The sequence below is a fragment of the Oratosquilla oratoria genome, chromosome 10 (assembly GCF_046742065.1).
Source record: "Oratosquilla oratoria isolate Oo_2021 chromosome 10, ASM4674206v1, whole genome shotgun sequence".
Lineage (NCBI taxonomy): Eukaryota > Metazoa > Arthropoda > Malacostraca > Stomatopoda > Squillidae > Oratosquilla > Oratosquilla oratoria.
The window spans coordinates 17505701-17526943 of record NC_134786.1 but is presented as its reverse complement, the minus strand read 5'-3'; the positions used below and the strand labels follow the sequence as shown (position 1 = coordinate 17526943).

The 21243-nt window shown below is 38.5% G+C and overlaps 1 protein-coding gene across 5 annotated transcripts in view; it reads left to right on the top strand.

Moving 5' to 3' along the window:
- Usp7 (Ubiquitin-specific protease 7) overlaps window positions 1-21243 on the top strand; it is a gene marked incomplete at its 3' end in the record, with an annotated part of 105203 nt that overhangs the window by 31460 nt on the left and 52500 nt on the right. For 3 of the 5 annotated variants that reach the window (XM_076191567.1, XM_076191568.1, XM_076191565.1), the window contains 1 exon segment: window positions 19106-19231. In XM_076191567.1, coding sequence (XP_076047682.1) covers window positions 19106-19231 — 126 coding nt within the window. 5 annotated transcript variants of the gene reach the window in all.

Sequence of the window (21243 nt, the reverse complement as noted above, 5' to 3'; positions counted from 1 at the left end):
TAGACCCTGAAGTATCAACTGAATGCTACTGAGCAGCTTTTAACCCCACAATAACATGAAGCCAATACCTCAGATAGTAAATAATAACTTTACAGCAATTTCAGTTGGCGCACAAACTGTTTGCGTGCGTGCTTAAAAATGTTGCCCACCCCAGATATTCTAGGTATTTATGTATATGTATGGACAACTATATCTTCACATCCTAAAGACATTTAGCCTTTCTCAAGGGTTGGTGCAACCACAACATTAATCAATTGGTTGCCGTATAACTTATTCTTTTGGTTGTCTTGTATCTCTTGCAGAAGACCCACAGATCTCAGGTAACTAGCAGGTTGGCCCATATGTTACTCATGGTGGGGCAGTGTAGAATGAGGTGTTTGGGGTCTTCTGTGTGATGGTTGCATCAAGGGCAGTTTGTTTTAGTACTGGCTGGTGACGGGAATGTAGTTATGCCAGTATGTTTCCTGCTTCTCTTGTGGTGGATGTTTCTCTGGGGCTAATGTCTCTTGGGGTCTGATGGAGTAGGGAGTTTGGTAATTGGTCTAGAAGAGCTTTTGTGTTTTTGAGTGAATGTATGGATGTGATGTGTGGGGTGATAGGTTATTGTACAGATGTTTGAATAGTATGCTGGTTTTTACAGTTGGTGGTGCTTCTGTGATATAATGAGATGGAAGAGTAGGATTGAGAGTTCTTGCATATAATTGTGTACCTCACAATTTCAATGTGATGTTCTATGGAGAGGATTTTGGTGTCTGAATGCAGGTGTTCTGTTTCAGTGGTTTTGGTGCATCCCATTATTCTCAATATTTTTTTTTTTTAAGGAACCATGCTGTGGAAGCATAGTTGAGTGTGGTTCTTAATCTCTTCAATACAAGTCAAATATGCGTGTACACTTTAGGCTGCCTGATGTACAGTTATGCATCTCAATATGCGTGTTATAAAATATAAAATTACAGCTGTTATACTTGTTCTCTTTCTCCCAGAATGTTTATAACCACATAAAACACAAACCTGATCACAGAATACAGGGGTCACTCAGCTGCAGCTGCAAAATAAATGGAATCAGGATGCAAAAGCCAGCATCCTCGTACTCGTTCGTGCTGTGTGATACCTGTATGCATCATCATGTTCTAGGGGTTAAGAAATGGTTGTAGACAGTAATTAGAATTTCTTTCAGTTCACCTGTTTGACCAAAGTCTAAGCTTGCTACCACTTTTTGTATATTTATTTTCTTGTTGATTTTCACAGCATGGTGCCCAACAGTTAACAAATGCCAATTTTTTAGAAATGGCCAGAATTTCATCTTTTTCCCATTTTCTAAAATCTTGGTTTTTATATTTCTTTTTCAGTCTGTGAAGTTAGGACATTCAAGAAAATAGAAAAAAAAACATTAAAGAAAAAAAGCAATGTAGATGAAAGTATTCATGATAAAAGATTATTTTATAAATCCAATTCTATTGTATAGACTATTTAATCAGAAGTATAAGAAAAACAGTTTATGGAAATTGCTGGTAGAGAAATCATATAGACTCGCTGAACATGTAATTTCTCATTTTTAAAAGTTGTTCCATATTTACTTGTTGCAAATAGTGCATAAAAGCTGGATTACAAGACATAGCAAGATCACAAGTCACCTAGGTGTGAGATGTACACAGTACTGCATGTTGTATGTCCTTCTGTTGGCATGGAAGCTAGAGCTGCAGCTAATGTCTTGAAGTGTTGTTACAGCACTGGTGATTGTGAGCAAGTGCTAATTGTCCTACAGGTGTCCTCATGACAGTCACAAAACCATTAATGTGAACAAGTTTTTGCCAACAATATTTGTTACTTGCTTGCACATTGTCATGAATAAAAAGCAATACTTTAATTGCATGCATATGCTATGATATGCATGGAAATATATGTAGTATTGTATGTTAACAAAATGTGTAAGAAGCAAATACTGCCAGTGGAAACTATTTTGTTGTTGTTGTCGTTCCCTAGACTGTGTCCGAGCAGTTCCGTCTCCCCAAGGAATGCCACAGCCGAAACTGGGTTTTCCCACAAATCCTTTATAGAGTGTATGTTGTGTTGTTTGCGTGCATGATTGTGTATAATGCAGTCTTCCATTATGTGTTGTATGGTATGGGGTGAAGTGTTACATCCTGGGCAGCTGTTCACAATGCGGTCATCCAGCCTCTTCTGGTAGCTTAGAAGTGCTGGGTGGTGGCCGCACCACAGTCTGGCCAGGTGGACTCTGTCCTTTCGTGGGAGAGAGGATTCAGAAGGGTGGATATCAGGGGGTCTGGCATGCAGCAGTGTGTTGTCTTTCAGTGTGTTAATGGAGTGGTGAGTGATATGATTATGAATATGTTTCCAGAGGCTGGTATTTGGTGGTTATGGAGGAAGAGAAGAGAGTATCTGTGCGTGATACAGGTCTTTGGGTGTTGTTTTAATGTTTTTTTAATGTTTTAATTTTGTTATGTGGCCTGCATAAGAATGCCTTTTGTTGTGAATCATGCATAATGTATGTATTGACTGAGCTTTGAGCTGTAACATGCATTGAGACTGGTTTTGAGAATTTTTTGTGATAGCTAGGAATTCAGTGTCATAATTCATATTTCAAAGGACCATAGTGGAAATTAGTCACAATTGTGAATCAAGTTGTGCCAATATAGTCTGCTTTTCCCATGCCATGAGCTGATAATGGATTTTATTTGATTTTGTTTTATTGATTCTTGCTATTATTTTATTTATTTTAGATTTACCTAACTTTTTTATTGAATTTTCTATTTTCATTTAGTATTTAATTTATCTTTGTTTATATATTTATTATTATTTGATTAATTAATTTATTATTATTATTATTATTATTTTTTTTTTTTTTTTTTTTTTTCTTATGGTAAATCATTTACCCCAAAAAATTTTGTAGACTCCGGCTTGTTGACCTTCATCAGGCATGTAAAATTCCCGCATTTCTGTGAAATTCTGTCTGTTCAGAATATTACCTGTAGAATCCATCCCCTTTTTCAAGGCACATGCAGAAAAGGTGGAACAAAAGTGTACTCTCCCATAAGAGTATGCACACAGTTGCACTATTTCAAGCCAAAAATTGCAAAAGCTCCTTACTGTGGGAGGGGGGAGAGATACCCCCCCTCCCACTCGGTCACTTTGTTGCCTTGCAACTTTCCACTTTCTTTGACAGACCCCACTCACTTACTTGCTTTATAGTTTTATAATGTAATATATAGAAGGTGGAAGAGACACTGATGTGAAATTGACTGATACAGTATCATGAATAACTGCTAATGGTTTCTGTCTAAATATAGCAGTGGATTACACAATTGGACTTAATGCAGCAGGGGAAGTACTAGGCAAAGTCTGCAACCAAGCTTCTACATACAACAGTACCAGAATCTATCAATTCTTTGACCCAGGTCTTTTGAAGGAGAACCAAGGCCCCCAGGTAACTGGCAACAGCCACTGGGTGGACTCGTAGGTCATTCAGGGAAGGAATATTGTGTTATTGTGTAGGTATTGTTATTGGGGGGCAATATAGGATGAAGTGTTGAGTGTTTTCTCTGTGGTGGTTGCATCAAGGGCAGTTCGATTCTGTGGCCAGACCTATTTTGTGTTGGCAATGTCTTGAACTAGGTGGTGTCCTGAATGAAAGTGTGATGGTCTGGATCTTACGTCCTGTGAGAGGGATTTTTGTGTGTGACTGAGGTGTGGGATTTGGTGCAGTATTGAGTTTAAATGTGTATTTATTTTGTGGTACTGGTGGGTGGGGAATGGGGGATTAGGGAGTGGTTATGTGTGAATGATATTTTAACTCAGCTTGAAGGGATTTCTCCATGTCTCCTTTTTCTGCATGAGGGGATGGAGAGGGTGATTGCTAATTAAGTAAAGTGGTCTTTCTGTGGATATGCTGTGTCTTGCTTCATTGCTCCTGACCCAGGGTAGTGGGAGAGGTGCAGGGATAACCAGTCATCCAGGAGGAGCCAAGAAAAGAGGAAGGGAGGGAGGTGTGGTGAATGGGAGTGGAGTGGGTTGGGATAAGATAGGTGTGAGTGAGTTGCTTTTGAATTTAGCTGCCTCCCTTGTAAGGGGAAAAAGCCCTTGGTATATATGTATGTATGGTAGGTTGTATATGCTTCAATAGTAAGCTTTTTTTCCTTTATTTTCTTTTTTCTGCGTGGGTGAATAGAGTTGAGAGCTCTAGCATAGAATTGTGTGACAACAGTTTTCATGTATTGTAATAGTCTGTTTGGAGAATTTTGGTATCTTTGTGCAGGTGTCCTATTGGGGTGATTTTGGTGTATTCTGTTATTGTTCTCAATGTTTTGTATAGTTTGCAACATGTCTAATGTCTTACTGATTGTTGGGAACAGTGCTGTGGAAATGTAGTCAAGTGTGGTTCTTATGAATGGTTTGTAGACAGTAATTAAATTTTGTATGTTGTCCAAAGCCTGTGCTTGTGATTTATTTTAATAGGTTTCTTTTCATGTTGAATTTCACTCAGATCACTGATGTGTAGGCCAAAGGTTGTATGAGTATCAGAAGTGAGGCCTAGAATTTTAGGGTTCTTTTCTTGTGGAATTTGATTGTTTAATTTTGCTGTTGGATGTTTATTGAGTTCATGATTGTCTGAAGTGAGCAATGTTATTGATGATTTTTGGGGTGAGTCCTTCATTATATTATTTTGATCCATTGCTCTAGTTTGTCTAATTATGCTTTGGTATTCTTAGCTGATATTTAATAGTTTCTATGCTGGGATAGAATCATCAGGTTATCTATATAGGCGAGTGCATTGGTCTAAGTTTTGGATCTGAGATCTTAATAAAGGCACTAATTAAACATAGCAATTCAGTGCTGGGCTCTAATTATCAGGTCATCTATGTAGGTGAGTGCATTGGTCCAAGTTCTGGATCTGGAATTGTAATGAACAGGGCTGTGGAGTCGGAGTCGGAAGCAATTACGGTGTCACTGGAGTCGGTAAAACCATACCGACTCCGACTCCAGTTAAATTTACACTCTATAATGCAGTGCACACTCCTTATAAGTAGATTATATATATAAAAAAAAAATCATTTTATAAAATGTAATAAATCTCATCGTCTTACCTTTGTGGTCATTCCACTAAACCCCCAAAACATCCTTGTGCAATGCTGGCTTTCAAATTTATACATAGAGCGATAAACATCCAAAGTAGTACTTGAATAAATTAGATAAACACCTCCATTTTACACCTTCTGTTGACACACAGTCACGGGAGCTGACGTCAGACAACAATGAAAATTACGATGTTATTTACCTTGACTTTAGCAAAGCGTTCGACAAAGTGCCACACCAGAGACTACTAAATAAAATCAAAGCCCATGGCATAGGAGGAAAAGTGTTAGAATGGATTAGAGCTTGGATTGATAACAGAAAACAGCGGGTCACCATAAATGGAATAAAATCTAGGTGGGGCAATGTTACTAGCGGGGTCCCCCAGGGCTCGGTTTTGGGTCCCTTGTTGTTCATTATATATATAAACGACTTAGACGATGGGTTAAATAGTGATGTTAGTAAGTTTGTGGACGACACTAAAATAGGATGCCTAATTACAGTAGGTCAGGGGACAACGCCCAGATTCTGCAGGATGATCTAAATAAACTGTTAACATGGTCGGTGAAATGGCAAATGAACTTCAATATCTCTAAGTGTAGCGTGTTAAACGTAGGGCTACACAACCCTGAAAATAGATACAGCTTAGATAACACGTTTTTAGAAAAATCTGAGTGCGAGAGGGACTTGGGAGTTCTGGTGAGTCCGGACCTTTAAACCAGGAAGCAGTGCATTAGCGCCAGAAATAAAGCTAACAGAGCATTAGGCTTCATTGCTAGGACGGTAACGAATAGAAGTGCAGAGGTAATTATTAAACTCTATCTAGCGATAGTTAGACCCATCCTTGACTATGCGGTACAGTTTTGGTCTCCGTCGTACAGAATGGACATAAATTCACTAGAATCAGTACAGAGAAGAATGACCAAAATGATACAAGGACTCGGAAATTTGCCTTACGAAGAGAGGCTTAGGCACCTAAACTTACACTCTCTGGAAAGACGCAGAGTGCGGGGTGATCTGATAGAAGTGTTCAAGTGGATCAAAGACTATAACAAGGGTGATGCAAACAAGGTCATCATAATAAAACAACAGGGCAGGACTCGCAGTAATGGGTATAAACTGGACAAATTTAGATTTAAGAAGGAAATAGGCAAGAATTGGTTTACTAATAGGGTGGTTGATGAATGGAATAAACTTAGTAACCATGTAGTAAGCGCTGAAACCATCAATTGTTTTAAAAAATGATTAGACAACTTTATGGAAGGGGAATGACAGGTGGTGATGGATATGGAGCTGCCTAGTGTAGTTCTTATGGTCTTTTGCAGTTTCCTTTATTTCTTATGTTCTTATTCCTGTCAAGTTCCATATGCGTCGTTTCAATCACTCCATCAGTTTGGTGGTTTCTCCCACTGCTGTGTTGCCAAACAGTAGGATAATTATGATTTCAACTGTAGACTAATGCAATGATACTATCTCTTCTCTCCTTTCCCGTTCTTTGTCCCCTCTATACTTTTTAACATTGAATTATTGAAATAAGGATTTTTAACCTCTTCACTCCGGGGCACATCGCACGTCTGGCAGCATTAGCTGCCCGACATGCGATGTTGCGTCATAATAATCGCATTATAGAAAATAAAGTCAGTGCTCAATCGTTCGTTCTCTTTCACCCGTGAATTTTGATAACCATAGAAAATATGATAAAGCCAGTTTAGAGAGAGTGGAGGTTACGTAGGTACGACTACAATAAATATAATCAAGACGCCGACGTCGGCATCATCGTGTACCCACTTGCTCCTCATGACGCCTACGTAGGCGTCACCGTATGGAAGTGGTTAAAGTTGGAAAAAAAAGTTTCACGTTTCAAACATGTTCAGCTGTATCTTGTATTGTGCTCGTATCAATAAGATCTGTTCCAGAAACCAGAGTAATGTCCATTGCAATAATTGCATAGCAGTACCAGTATGTAGTTAAATTAAGAGGTACATTATAGAATCTTTATTTTATTGAATTTTCTTCAATATCCGTTCAAAAAATCTCTACTTCAGTAATAAAGTATTAATGAAGAGGTCAAACATAGGAAAGCCACTATAACATATATCTTTATTCTTTGATATAAACCAGTTATAATGATATAAGTCTACTCAAGATTGGAGCGTATGTGTGTTGTATAGGCTTTATAAAATATGTAGGCCATAATCAGTTAATTACATGAAGAGGAGTTGGAGTCGGTGGTGACAAAAATAGAGGAATTGGAGTTGGTGGTACCAAAAATAGAGTCGGAGTCGGAGTCGAAGGTTTTGTGTTCCGACTCCACAGCCCTGGTAATGAAGGCACTAATTAAACATGGCAACTGTATTGTTCAAAGAAAGCAAAGAATATTTAGGACACAAATGAACACTCCCTCTAGTTTTTCAAGACATCACAGTAGAGTCTGGGGAGGCTAGCCAGTCAGTTTAGTTTCAGGATATGAAAGGACCCTGTGCTCTGCCATACAGAGTTCTTACAAGTATTTGATCTGATAGATGTTGGACTAGAGGAATGTCCCTTTACTAAATATTTCTTATGCAGAGAGGAAAGTTCATTTGCAAGTGATGGTGGTGTTATTTATAGCTGAAAATGACATATTTACAGTGACTTTCCCAAGAGCTTACTAGAAATAAAACATTTTGCCGGACATATTCACTAGACAGGACTTTCTGTACCTATTAACCAGCTGTGAATATCAGTAATGTTACATGGTATGTGGAATGCTTGAGATAGACACAGGTAGCAGGGGAAAGGTAGTACAGTGGTAAATGTGATTTCAGAGACAGTGAACTTATGGTGGTCTGGGTTATTGCAAACTTTGGCTCATTGTGATGCCATTGTACCCACAAATGTTAAACCACATGACAACCTGGAAGAGTGACACTTCTATTGAGTCAAACCACATCAAAGTATCATCTTTTGTCTTTAATGGGATGTTGGGAATGATTTCATCAAAATGGGAGTAGTTATCCCCTGAGGCAGTGTGACCTTGAGGGGCAACCAGACATCAATAGTAACCTCATGGAGTGATCAATGTTCAGCTGCTGGTGTTATACATCAAGGGCAGTGCTGTATGTGTTGGGTGGGGCTGCTTATGGCTGGTGGAATGGTGACTGGGTGTCATGGTTCTTGTGGATGGCACAGTAGTTGAACAACTGCAAATTTTCTATCCACATGAGGAGCTATGATGATAGGGAGGAAGGGGGGATGGATGGGAGTGGAATGGGTGTGAGTGGGTACTTACTTTTTGACTTGGCTACCTCCCTCATAAAGGGGAAAAAGCCCTTGGTATATAGGTAGACGTTAGATTGCCTGACTTCTTGGCCACAGAGAAATCCCTCCTACATGAGACAAGAACCACACTATGCCTTTGCTCAGGATATTATCCATCATTAAGATAGCACCAACACAAAATAGGCCTGGCCACATTTCAAACTGCCCCTAATGCAACCACCACACAGAAAACCCAGAACGCCTTATATTACTATGTCCCATACTAACAGTTCTCAGACAGCAACACAATATCTCTTCTCTAAGTGAGTTGGTCCTGACTGGAGGGTGTTGTCGGTTTCCTGGAAACTGTGGGTCATCTGCAAGAGAGACCAGGAGACCAGATCAGCAGGTTTCCTGATGGGGGCTGGCTCAGTGCCAGAGGCACACATCCTGGTTGAGGCCTATCTTCATGTCCTGCCAGTGTATTGGGATGGAAATAGGTGTGTTAGGGTCTACCATCCAGAGAACTTGAGCCACATGGGTAGGGGTGGGATGTGTGAATGTCGTAGAAAGTGGTTGATACTTGCATTTAAAAGTATTTGCCCTGTAGTGTTCAAATAGCTACTTTTATAGTGGGGGAAAGAGATGTAGGAAGAAGAGGAGTTACCAAGTATTGAGAACACAGCATGGATGGGTGGTGCTGGATTCAGGCCTAGGTGTTTATTGAGGTGGCAGATGATTTTACTTTACAGGTTTACCTCATAAATTATGGGGAACCCACTAGGTATGCCCAGAGCAATGCAAGTCTATTAAGATAAAAATAAATAGGTAAATAAAAAAAAACATAAATATACCAAGGGCTTTATCTTCCTTACAAGAGAGTTAGCCAAAATCAAAAGGCATAAATCCACTCCCATTCACCAACCCTCCCTCTTTTCTTAGCTCTTGGATGATGGGTCATCCCTGCATTTTGCCGACTGCCCTGGGTCAGAAGCAATGCAGCAAGACAAGCACATCCACAGTAGGGTCACTTCATTTAATTGGAAACTGCCCTCTCTAACCACTCGTGCAGAAAAAGAGAAGACATGTAGAAATCCCTTTGGGATGTGTCAAAATATCATTCACACATAACAACTCCCTAAGCCCATCTCCCACCCACTCCCTTCCATGCATCACAGCATCATCCATACAAAACCATTCTCTACTCATCCCTATCCTCTGTCCTCTGTCCTCTCCATTCCTTCCTCAACAGACATCTTCTTCTTTCTCAATGCCTTTTTTACCCCATCCATCCATCTCATCCTTGGTCATCCCCTCATGTTCATTCCATCCACCTCGGCCTTCCACACTTCTTTTACTAATCTTTCTTCACTCATTCTTTCCATATTTCCAAACCATTCCAACACTTTTTAATCAACCCCTATCTCCCAACTCCTTTTTCACCCCTGCTGTCCTCCTCACCTTCTCACTATTCAGCCTAGTAACCCCTACCGTACTTCTGACATTTCATCTCAAACACATCTAAACTCTTCCTCTCTTATGTTCCATGTTTCTGCCTCATACAGTGCATAGTAAAAAAATGAAAATAAATAAATAAAAAATAAATAAAATAAAATAAACATTAAAAAAAAAAAAAGTCAAGTTGATGAAATGCACTGTAATAGGTCTCAAATGTATCCTGATGGGAAGGTGCTAGAGATTTACAGATACCTGGCTTGGAGAGGAGCAAGGTATTGGTAGGGGATAACTGGCAACCAATGTTGCTCATGACAAGTTACATGACGGGAGAAGTTGATCAGAGGAAGGTGATGGAAAAATCAAAGTGCCTGTGCACCAGATAGGATTGCCCAGATAGAGCTGTCATCAGGAAATTGAGGATCAGATGTATATATTTCCCAAATGTCACAGAATATGTAAGTGTGATAATCAAGTGTGGTTGTGTAGGTACAAGCTGGAAGGGCATTGTCAAGGGAGCATATGGCCCCAAAAAAAGATTCAAAATATTGCAATTATACTAATTTTCTTCACTCAGAGGCTGCTTTCATGGGGTGAAGACATTTGGCACATACATTGTGTGTTTCATCAGACAGTACCATCTGCCCTGTTCATGGCTTGGCTTACCATGGTGACTGTAGAGTGAAGTTAAGGTCTTTGTATTGTCTGAATTGCCCTGCAGACAATTTTTGTTTTGGCTCTTACTGGAGCTAGTGGCAGCTTCAGTCGCCATAGGATTACCTCCAAAGAAGTGACTAGAAGACTGTTTGCCCCTCCTTGGCTTCAACTTACTTGAGTAATATTGTTGGAGTGGTATGTGTTCTTCTAACTCTCTAAAGATTTTGAGTCATATCTCATTCCTCTGCAAGCTCCTTGCAATGAGAATATCTTATTGTGACTTCACTGTAGTTAACCTGCACTTGACCTTGAGATTGCATACAAGTCTTCCTTTGCAATATGATTGGATTACACTCCTGAAAACCCAGTCATGTAGTGACTTGTGGAAAAAATAGGGTAAAAAAAAAAAATAGATAAAGTGCCTAGTGTGCCTGATTTTACAAATGAGACTGGCTAAATGTTTATTGATAGCTGGAAGGGTATTGATAAGGGATTGCATATAGAAAAAAATATTGCAAAAGATGCATTATACTCCTATAGAGTGCATAGAGGCCTGCCTGCTTGTGAGATCTGACCTTGGAGGCAGGCCAAGAAAACTTGCACTTTTTTGTCATGGTATTAGTGCATCTGTTGCATGTGTATATGTGCCACTATGAGATTTACCAATAGTGTGAAGAATATTTTGATGTACCAAATAGTTGACTTGTTGCTTGAGGAATAAGCATCAAAGATCCATGTGAGGTTCTTTGTAAGTAAAGTCAATCCTCTTTAAAATGGACTTGTAGGGTGAGAAGGGTGTCTGTCTTAGCCGATCGTCTGGTTTAACCGATAGGCTTATTTATAGGCATATATGATACCTACAGTATGGTATACATTACACTGCACATAATACTCAGTCATGCAAGTCTTCCTTTGCAATAGGGTGGCAGAGATAAACACCCACTTTCATGTAGCGACTTGTGGTAGGGGTAACTAAAGGCCGACATGCATGCCATCTACAAATGATGCTGGCTCACAATGAAAGATAAAATGGTACTATAATGAACTGTTCTAGTATATGAAATATTGCATACTGTGGCATTAGACTATATAGCATGAGCCGTGCTCGTCTGACCTTGGAGGCAGCCAAGAAAACTGCATTTTGTATTTGTCATGGTATTAGTGCATCTGTAGCTGAGTAACTGCCACTATTTGTACAGAGTGTCATTGTGTTTTCTGTACCGAATAGAATTCAGGGTGAAAGAGAACAAGTATTGTAGCTGGAACTTTATATTTTATAATGTGCATACAGGTAGTCGTCGACTTACGACCGAGTTCGGTTCCGACAGGTTTAGGCAACCGCAAGCGGCTTATATAATATATAGTATACAGTACCCTTATATACATTACACTATAGATACTGTTATATTTAGCATACTGAAATAATCTTAGCATCTTTGAACTATGTTGTATAGTATTTCTAACCTTGCATTTATAATTTCATCTGATTTACTTTGGGAAACGTAGCCTAGGCCTAAGCATATTAATAAAATCCTATCAATCTTTGACCTATGATATTTAATACAATATTTGTTAACCTTTGTATTATTTTACCATCAGACTTTCTTTAGAAACATGCTCAGGTGAATAAAATCTTATTATCTTTGAGCTACGTTGTTTAATATTCATTAACTTTTTATAATTTTCGTTAGGAAACGTAGCCTAGGCCTACGACTGACATAAAGAATCCAGTCGGTCTTTGACCTACAAATCCTTTTTTGTTTGTGGTTACATAGAATCATTGTAAAGCAAAATTAGGAAAAAAATATTTTAAAATTCTGATTTTCGTTTACGTACCTGTAGGCCGAAAATATTGTTATCAACAACAGACTAGGCATAAACAAAGTTTACTGTTGTATTATTTTACCCATCGACTTTCTTTAGAAACATAAAAATACAAAATGCTGTGCCGAACATTTTGTCATAGACAACAGACTAGGCCGAAAAAAAATACAGTTACATTTTATTAATTGCAAACATAAAAATACAAAATGTAAGGCAAAATTAGGATTTTTTTTATTTCAACAAAACGAAACGCATTCTTTTCGTTTTAAAGTACTGTACCGAAGATATTGTTATCGACAACAAACTAGCCTAGGCATAAAAAAGTTTGTTATATTTTATTAATTGCAAAACATACAAAAATACAAAAATGCAATGCAAAATTAGGAAACATTTTACTTCAAACAAACAAAATGAAAGAATAATTAGCTGGCATTTCAACAAAACACATTCTTTTGAAGCCTGCTCGAAGATTGTTATCGACCACAGCCTGCATTAAAAATTTATATTTTATTATTGCACATACAAAAATCATGCTAGGTACTTCCTAGAATAATTATTGCATGCTGACGCTGCCGCATCATCGTATGTAGCGTAATGTACACTGCAGGCATAACATTGCAATTCTATTACTCTATTAAATGTTAGATATTATTGCACCATATCGTGGTCGTAAAGTCGATCAGTCGTAAGTCGCATAGGTCGTAAGTCGACGACTACCTGTATTGTGATCTATCGTGTGATGTCCAATCAGATATCTGGATTAACAGAGTCCATCTTACCATTGGTTGACTGTACCTTGATTCAGCACTCAAGTAGCTGAATTATGTTGCCTGATTCTTTGAAGTATGTGGTGGCCATGTAATCTTACTGATGGTGCTGAAAGTGTGTCTAATTGTTATCCATGGCAGTTACTGTTATCATGAGTACTGCACCTTCTTTGTTGTGACTGTACCTGAAAGTGGTAGGTGGTAGGGCTTTGTCAGTGGGACAGTCCATTTTCTTGTGTAGCCATGTCTTCAGCAGGTGTGACAGCAATGCATGCTGTGGTGCATTTGGGTTCTGGACACAGCACTGAACTCAAGGTCTTTAATGGGAAGTTGTTTTGGATTGAGACTAAGCAGTTGTCATGAGTACAAGACTTTCTTCTTTGAAGAAATTGTCTTCAGGCAGTGACAGCACCTAAAATATGAGACATATGGGGCATTCTCTGTTAGAGCAACAAGTGCCTAACACCCTCATCTCTTTAATTTTGCTGAAATTTTGTTATAGATAGTTTTAGGGCTCTAAACATATATCTGAAATTTTAAGGTCAATCCGAACAACCTACAGTATGGTATACATTACACTGCACATGATACTCAGTTATGCAATGTTGCAGGGTGGCAGAGATAAACATACTTTGAGTGGTGGTGGTATTGGTCGGGGTGCTAAAGGCCGACATGCATGCCATCAGACATGCACAATAACACCAAACGATGGCTGGCCAATTATCTGGCAGGTAGGAATGCTTGTGTGTCATATAATGGCCAATCATCGCACATCAGAAACATTAAGAAGGGAGTACCACAGGGCTCTGTTCTATCCCCCACACTCTTTAATCTATACATGCATGACATACCCATTCCAGACACCTCAGAAATACAAATCTCTTCCTATGCAGATGACATAACAATCACATGCAGAAATAATCCAGCCATACTTTGATACACTCAACACATGATTCATCACAAACAGACTCAAAATAGCTCCAACCAAATCCACAGCAACACTTCTCACCAACTGGACAAAAGAACACAAATACATACCTCATCTCTACATCAACAACACTCTAATACCACACACAAACACACCGAAAATTCTTGGTGTAACATACGATACATCCATGTCTTTCAAACAACACCTCACAAACATAAAAAACAAATGCACACCTAGACTTAATGCACTTTGGTCAATCACTGGAACAACATTTGGACAAAACAAAGAAACTAATATAATATACAAACAATGCATACACTCAGTGATGAATTATGCGAGTCCTGCATGGGCTCCTAATCTCAGTGAGACACACCACAACGCCCTTCAAATCATACAAAACAAAGCCCTAAAAACAATTACAGGCTGCACAAATACAACACCTACAGACCATTTACACCATGAAACAAAAGTCCTCAAAGTCAAGGACCACCGCGACATGAGAGGCACACAAACGCTTTCCGCAGCCATCACAAACACATCACACCCGCTTCACTACATAGCAGAACACCCACACACACCAAGAAACATTAAAACAACACCCAAAGACCTGTATCACACACAGATACTCTCTTCTCTTCCTCCACAACCACCAAATACCAGCCTCCGGAAACATTACAAAGGATTACAAAGGCGGAGCATGCCGACAGGAGACCTTTTGGTCCATATCTAGGTCGGATGCGGAAAAAAAATCATATTGATAATAAAACAATAAATAAAAACTATAATAATGTAAATTACAAATAAAATACATAAATGCATAGGTGTAGTTAAATAACAAACAGGTAAATAGTAAATAATAATAAATTGACATATAACTAATAATAAATGAAAATCAGACAGACAAATGATAAAACAAAAACAAATAATATAGAATAAATTATAATCATTACAGCATCTTACTTAGGTATTTATCTAAATTATTCTTAAAGCTTTGAACTGAACTACATTGCACTACCTGTGCAGGAAGTTTATTCCATTCATTCACTACACGGTTGGCAAAGTTGTTTCTACCTACTTCCAAATTGAATCTATTTCCGGACAGTTTGAGACCATTGTTTCTTGTCTGATTCTCATTCAATGTGAAAATTTTGTCACTTTTGATGTTGTCAATTCCCTTTAAAATCTTAAAGACCTGTATCAAGTCACCTCTGAGTCTACGCTTTTTTAGGGAAAACAGATTCATGTGTTTTAGTCGATTTTCGTATGATTTATTTTTGATATTTGGAATCAGTTTTGTGCCTCACCATTGTACTTTTTCCAGTCTGTCAATGTCTTTAATGAGATTTGGTGACCATACGGAAACAGCATATTCCAAATGTGGACGAACTAACGATTTATATAGCTTGTTAATGAGTGATGGACTTTTGAAATCAAAAGATCGCACAATCAGTCCTAGAATCTTATTTGCTTTCTCAGAGGCTGAAATACACTGCTTGGATGATTTGAGGTCGTTACTGATAATTACGCCGAGATCTTTTTCACTATCCACTTTTGTTAACGAATTTCCAAATAACTTGTAATCGTACTTACTGTTATTTTTACCTATGTGCATTACCTTGCATTTACTTGTGTTAAATTTCATTAGCCACTTTTCAGACCATTGCTGTAATTGATCTAAATCTTCTTGAATATCTAATTGGTTTGAGTGATCATTTGCCACTCCGCACAGTTTTGTATCATTAGCAAATTTGGAAACAGTAGATTTTAGTCCATGGTCTATATCATTTATATATACTATGAATAGAAGTGGCCCAAGAACGGAACCCTGAGGAACTCCACTTGCAACACTTTTCCATCCAGAAGTTTTTCCATTTAAAACAACTCTCTGTTTTCGACCATTCAACCAATTACTAGTCCAACCTAATAGGCTACCACTTATTCCATGCAAAGCTAATTTAGTAAGTAGTCTTTCGTGGGTGACGGTATCAAAAGCTTTTGCAAAGTCTAGATATATTAAATCTATCTTGTTTCTTTTGTCATAATTCGAGATAACTGTGTTGTAGAATTCGAGTAAGTTAGTCACGCAAGAACGTTTCCGTCTGAAACCATGCTGGCTATCATTTATCAAATGGTTACTTTCACTCACCGCTCCATTAACACACTGAAAGACAACACATTACTGCATGCCAGACCCCCTGATATCCACCCTTCTGAATCCTCTCTCCCACGAAAGGACAGAGTCTACCTGGCCAGACTGCGGTGCGGCCACCACCCAGCACTTCTAAGCTACCAGAAGAGGCTGGATGACCGCATTGTGAACAGCTGCCCAGGATGTAACACTTCACCCCATACCATACAACACATAATGGAAGACTGCATTATACACTAGTATTTTTCATATAATTAACACAAATGTGGAAAATATGTACAGTTGACAACATATAAATATGGCACTCACTTATGTGTTACATTATATGAAAAATACAAACATATACCAAAGGCTTTTTCCCCCTACATGGGGGGTAGCCAAAAAGAAAAAGTCATAGAAACCACTCTCACCCATTCCATTTCCTATATATTCCACTCTCCACCCTCCTCCCTCCCTCTTATCATGGCACCTCCTAGATGACGGGTCATCCCTGCATCCTGTCTCCTGCCCAGGGTTGGAAGCATTGTCGCAAGACACAGCACATCCACAGCAAGGCCGCTTCATAAATTCAGCAACCCCCCTCTCTGTCCCCCATGCAGAAAAGGAGAAGATGGGTAGAAATCCCTTCGGGCTGTGTCAAATTTTTTTTTTCTCATACATACTTCCTCACCCCCCTTCCCCCACCCACTCCCCCTCATGTATCACAGCATCATCTATACACAACCTCTCTCCATTCACCCCTATTTTCTGTCCTCTCCCGTCCTTCCTCCACAGACATTCCTCTTTTGTAATGCCCCTTTCATCCCATCCATCCATCTCATCCTAGGACGCCCCCTCATATTCATTCCTTCCACCTCTGCCTTCCACACTTCTTTTACTAATCTTTCTTCACTCTTTCTTTCCATGTGTCCAAACCATCCTAATACTCTTTCATCAGTCCTATCTCCCAGTTCCCTTTCCACCCCTGTTCTCCTCATCACCTCATTTCTCACTCTATCTAGCCTAGTAACCCCTATCATACTTTAGACATTTCATCTCAAACACATTCAAACTCCTTCTCTCTTCCTCTCTTATGTTCCATGTTTCTGCCCCATACAATGCTGTTGGCACAATCACTCCTTCATATAACCTCCTCTTAGCATCCATTCCCAGATGTCTATTTCTCATTATACTTTTCAATCCACCAAGGCATTTACTTGCTTCTCTCAATCTACATTCTACCTCCACCTCCACTCCTCCCTTTCCTGTCACATTTGCACCGAAGTATCTAAAACTATCCACTTCCTCCAGTCTTTCACCCTTAATGCTCACTTCCAGCCTACTGTCACTCTTTCCCCTTGTACATCTCATCACCTTACTTTTGCCCACATTTATCTTCAGCTTCCTTCTTTCACACACCTTCTCAAACTCTGTCACTAACTTCCTCAATCCCTCCTCTGATCCTGCTACAAGCGCAGTGTTGTCAGCAAACAACAACTGGCTCACCTCCCACTTTTCTCCATTTTCTTTAATCATCTCCAACCCCTGACCCACTACCCTTGCATTCACCTCTCGCACCACCCCATCCATGTAAAGATTGAACAGCCAGGGCGACATAACACATCCCTGACGAAGTCCCACCTTTACCTCCAACCATTTCTCTCTCCATTTCTAATCCTAACACAAGCTCTACTACTCTCGTAAAAAGTCTTGATTGCTCTTAACAGCTTTCCTCCTATCCCATATGTCTGCAGTACCTCCCACAGTGCCTTCCTGTCTACCCTGTCATAAGCCTTTTCCAGATCCATAAAAGCCCAAAAAACATCCTTACCTTTTCCTATATCTTTCTCACATATCTGTCTTACCACAAAAATCTGATCTACACAACCGCACCTGTCCTTAAATACTAGCATAAAACAATCTTTTTTTTTACTTGTTCTAATAGCCAAAGCTTATGGCTTCATTTTTCTCAACTATAAATTTTGTTCAATTCTTGACCTCAAATTTTTGCTAAAGTGGAATTTTTTTCAACCTAGTGTTCTAAAACTCTAATATTTGGATTCCTTGTCTTTTTCTGATTCTAGTTATACCATATATACATTTATATAACTGACTTTTATCAGCCAAATTATCGGTTGCCAAATGTTAGTGACCTCGCAATGACCTCAAAATATTTGAAATCATATCTCCTGAACAGTTGTTCGGATTGACCTTTAAGTTTCAGAAATGTGTTTAGGGCCAAACCTACCTAATAACAAGATTTCAGTAAAATCGGAGAGATGAGGGTGTTAATAACCTTTTTGTTGTTTTCACAAGGAATGCCACATATAGAATGGAAATAATAAAATTTACATTGAAAGTATATAACGAGTCACAGTTCTAAGTATGTATCTATAGTTTGTTCTGTATCTGGCCTCAGTATGGACAAAAAGGTCCCTTTTGGCATGGTTTGACATTGTGAGCTAATGAAATTCATGTAGTACTTTGTAGTTAATTGTCTTTTAATAGGAAGTTAAGATAGATTAACATCTTGTAATGTTAATCTCAATGTGTATTTTATTATTTTTCTCCTTTAATTATTATTATTATTAATGTATTATTATTTTTCTTCCACATGTTATTGGGTATCATAGACCCATAATACTGTTTACAAGTTTGAATATTTCAGCACAGCTGTACTATATCACATTTTGTGATATAGTACAGAGGTGTCATGAGGTGCAAGTATTTTAGGAGGATGCCGGCATTGGCGTCTTGATTATATTTATTTTGTAGTTGTAGCTGAGTGATCCCTATATTCTATGAACTGGTTTGATCATATTTTCTGTGGTTATATTCAGGGTGAAAGAACAAATAATACAGATGTAACTTTATATTTCATAGAACGAGTATGGTGGTGCACCATCATATCATTGTACATTAGGCAGCTGATGCTGTCCATGAGAATTTGACTTGTATTGAAGATGTTAATGCTTAGATGTGAGTGAAATTGTATTTTAATATAAACTTTACTTTCAGAAGAGGTCGAAGATGGGGGAGGAGACGGAGGAGGGTTCGAAGAAACAGGAGAGGAGGAGCAGATGAATGGAGATGCCCAAGAAGTTTCCTCATCAACTACCCAACATGACACAGAAATGGAGGATGGTAAGGACTTTCTATGAGAATTCAGTTGAAGAGGGTTTCAAGACTAGTATCACAATGTCTGGATGCTCACTGGCTGAGCGGCTTAGAGCTTTGCTACTTGTGGTAGAGATTGAGGTGATGGGAGTTCAAACCCTGCCTTCCAGCGAGTTGGAGCAAGAAAGTGATTAATTAAATTCAGTGTTACAGAAACCTCTGTAAGAGGCAGTGTCCTAACCCCCTAATAGGGAGATTTTTTGATGTAAAAATGAATCCTCAATATCATTACAATGTCTCGGGTTTGATACAGTTTTGCAGACTTCATGCATATGGGTCACAAATGTTAATAGTGTAGTGCCTTAAGTCAAATGATCATTCTGGGTGACATTTACTCTCACTTCATTCATATAAAGTTTTATGGTGATGTGCATAAAGTGTCAGTAAACAAGGGTTTCAGACTAATAACACTTGCCAGTTTTATTTTGTTCCAACAATATTGTTAATTTGGTACTTCAGTCTAGAGAAAGTCATAAAGTTGAGAGAATGGGAAATGTCTATTTTTGGGTGATGGAAACCTAACCTAATCTAACCAAGGTAACTAAGGAAATACCTTGTATTGGAGGGTCATTGATTTCACCCTCCTTACTTTTGTGTTTGTGAGGGCATAGAATGCCAGGAAGGTTAGCTTGCTTTTGAGACTAGCTGGTAGAGTTGGGCAGCTGAAATTGGGAAATTATAGATTATTTTGTCCCTCAATATATGTGTGTTTGAGGAGAAGTTCTGGCATGCATAGATTTTTCTAACACCATTCAATAATTTTGTAAGATACAGAAGCACAACCACTGCTAAAGCACAACCACTGCTAATAGAAACACATAAGTAATGTGTTGACATTTGGAAAAGATTTGTTAATATTGAAAAGGTTGACAAATGGCAGTCTTTCACATAAAAACTTGGCAGTATGAAAGATTGTTCTATATTAGTTAAGATAATATATGTTTAATGGTGCCTTGACCTTAAATTGATAGAATCATAGTAGAAATCGTGCATAAAAGCAAAGCTGTGGTGAGAATTAGTAGAACAAACATGGCCCCCCCATAGGTGAGTTGTGTACAATTTTTATTTTTATTTTAAACATCAATAGTGCTGTTGTTATTAGTTTGATATGTTAGTATAATTTGTGTAGAAAAGAAATTTATTTTTTAAGAGCAAAATAATGATTAAGTGATTTTCTAAAACCTTATAAATACTTGATAATTCATGCCCACAAGGCTCAATATTACATACCATTAGCTTGATGAACATTAGGACAAATGATCTTATTGTAGTACAAGGAATTTGTACAATGATATATCAACTATCAAATTGTATTGTAAGAGATTGATATACATGCCAAGATATGTAGGTCAACATGTCTTAAGTATGAGGAATTTGTGCTCGTATAAGAATATTTAAATTATCGTAGTGCAGTCTATGGGATTAATGGTTCATGTGAGGATATAGGACCAGAATTGGTGTAATGGCATAATTTGTATATCAAGATAAACACCATATGAGGACAGAGCCTGTACAATGTTTTCCTTGTTACAGCTTTTTTAAGTACATAATCATAATATGCATGACTTAGATTGAATAAGAGGAACAGGGAGGGAGGGGAGGGGGTCACTGAATACTAGGAAAAGTTAAGGAGAAGGTAGACCAAATGTCAGAGAACAGGAAAAGTTAAGGATAAGGTGGAACAATTGGATGAGTGAAGGCCATTAGTTCACAACTGAGGAACAAAAGGAAGAAGAAAATGAGCAATTGTCTACTGAGGGTGGAAAGCAACCTTGAGAGGGAAAAAGGGGGATATTAGAGGGCAACTAGGGATAGCTTAAAGTTTTGTTGGCAATGGGCATTGAAGGAATTAGAATTAAGTTTGGGGGGGGATATTGAACTTGCCCCTGTTTTGTTCAGTTATGTTGGTTCAATGTATGATAGCTGCTTCCAAACATTTTCTCTGAAGTTCCGCATTTTCCCAGTCCATGATGTGGTTG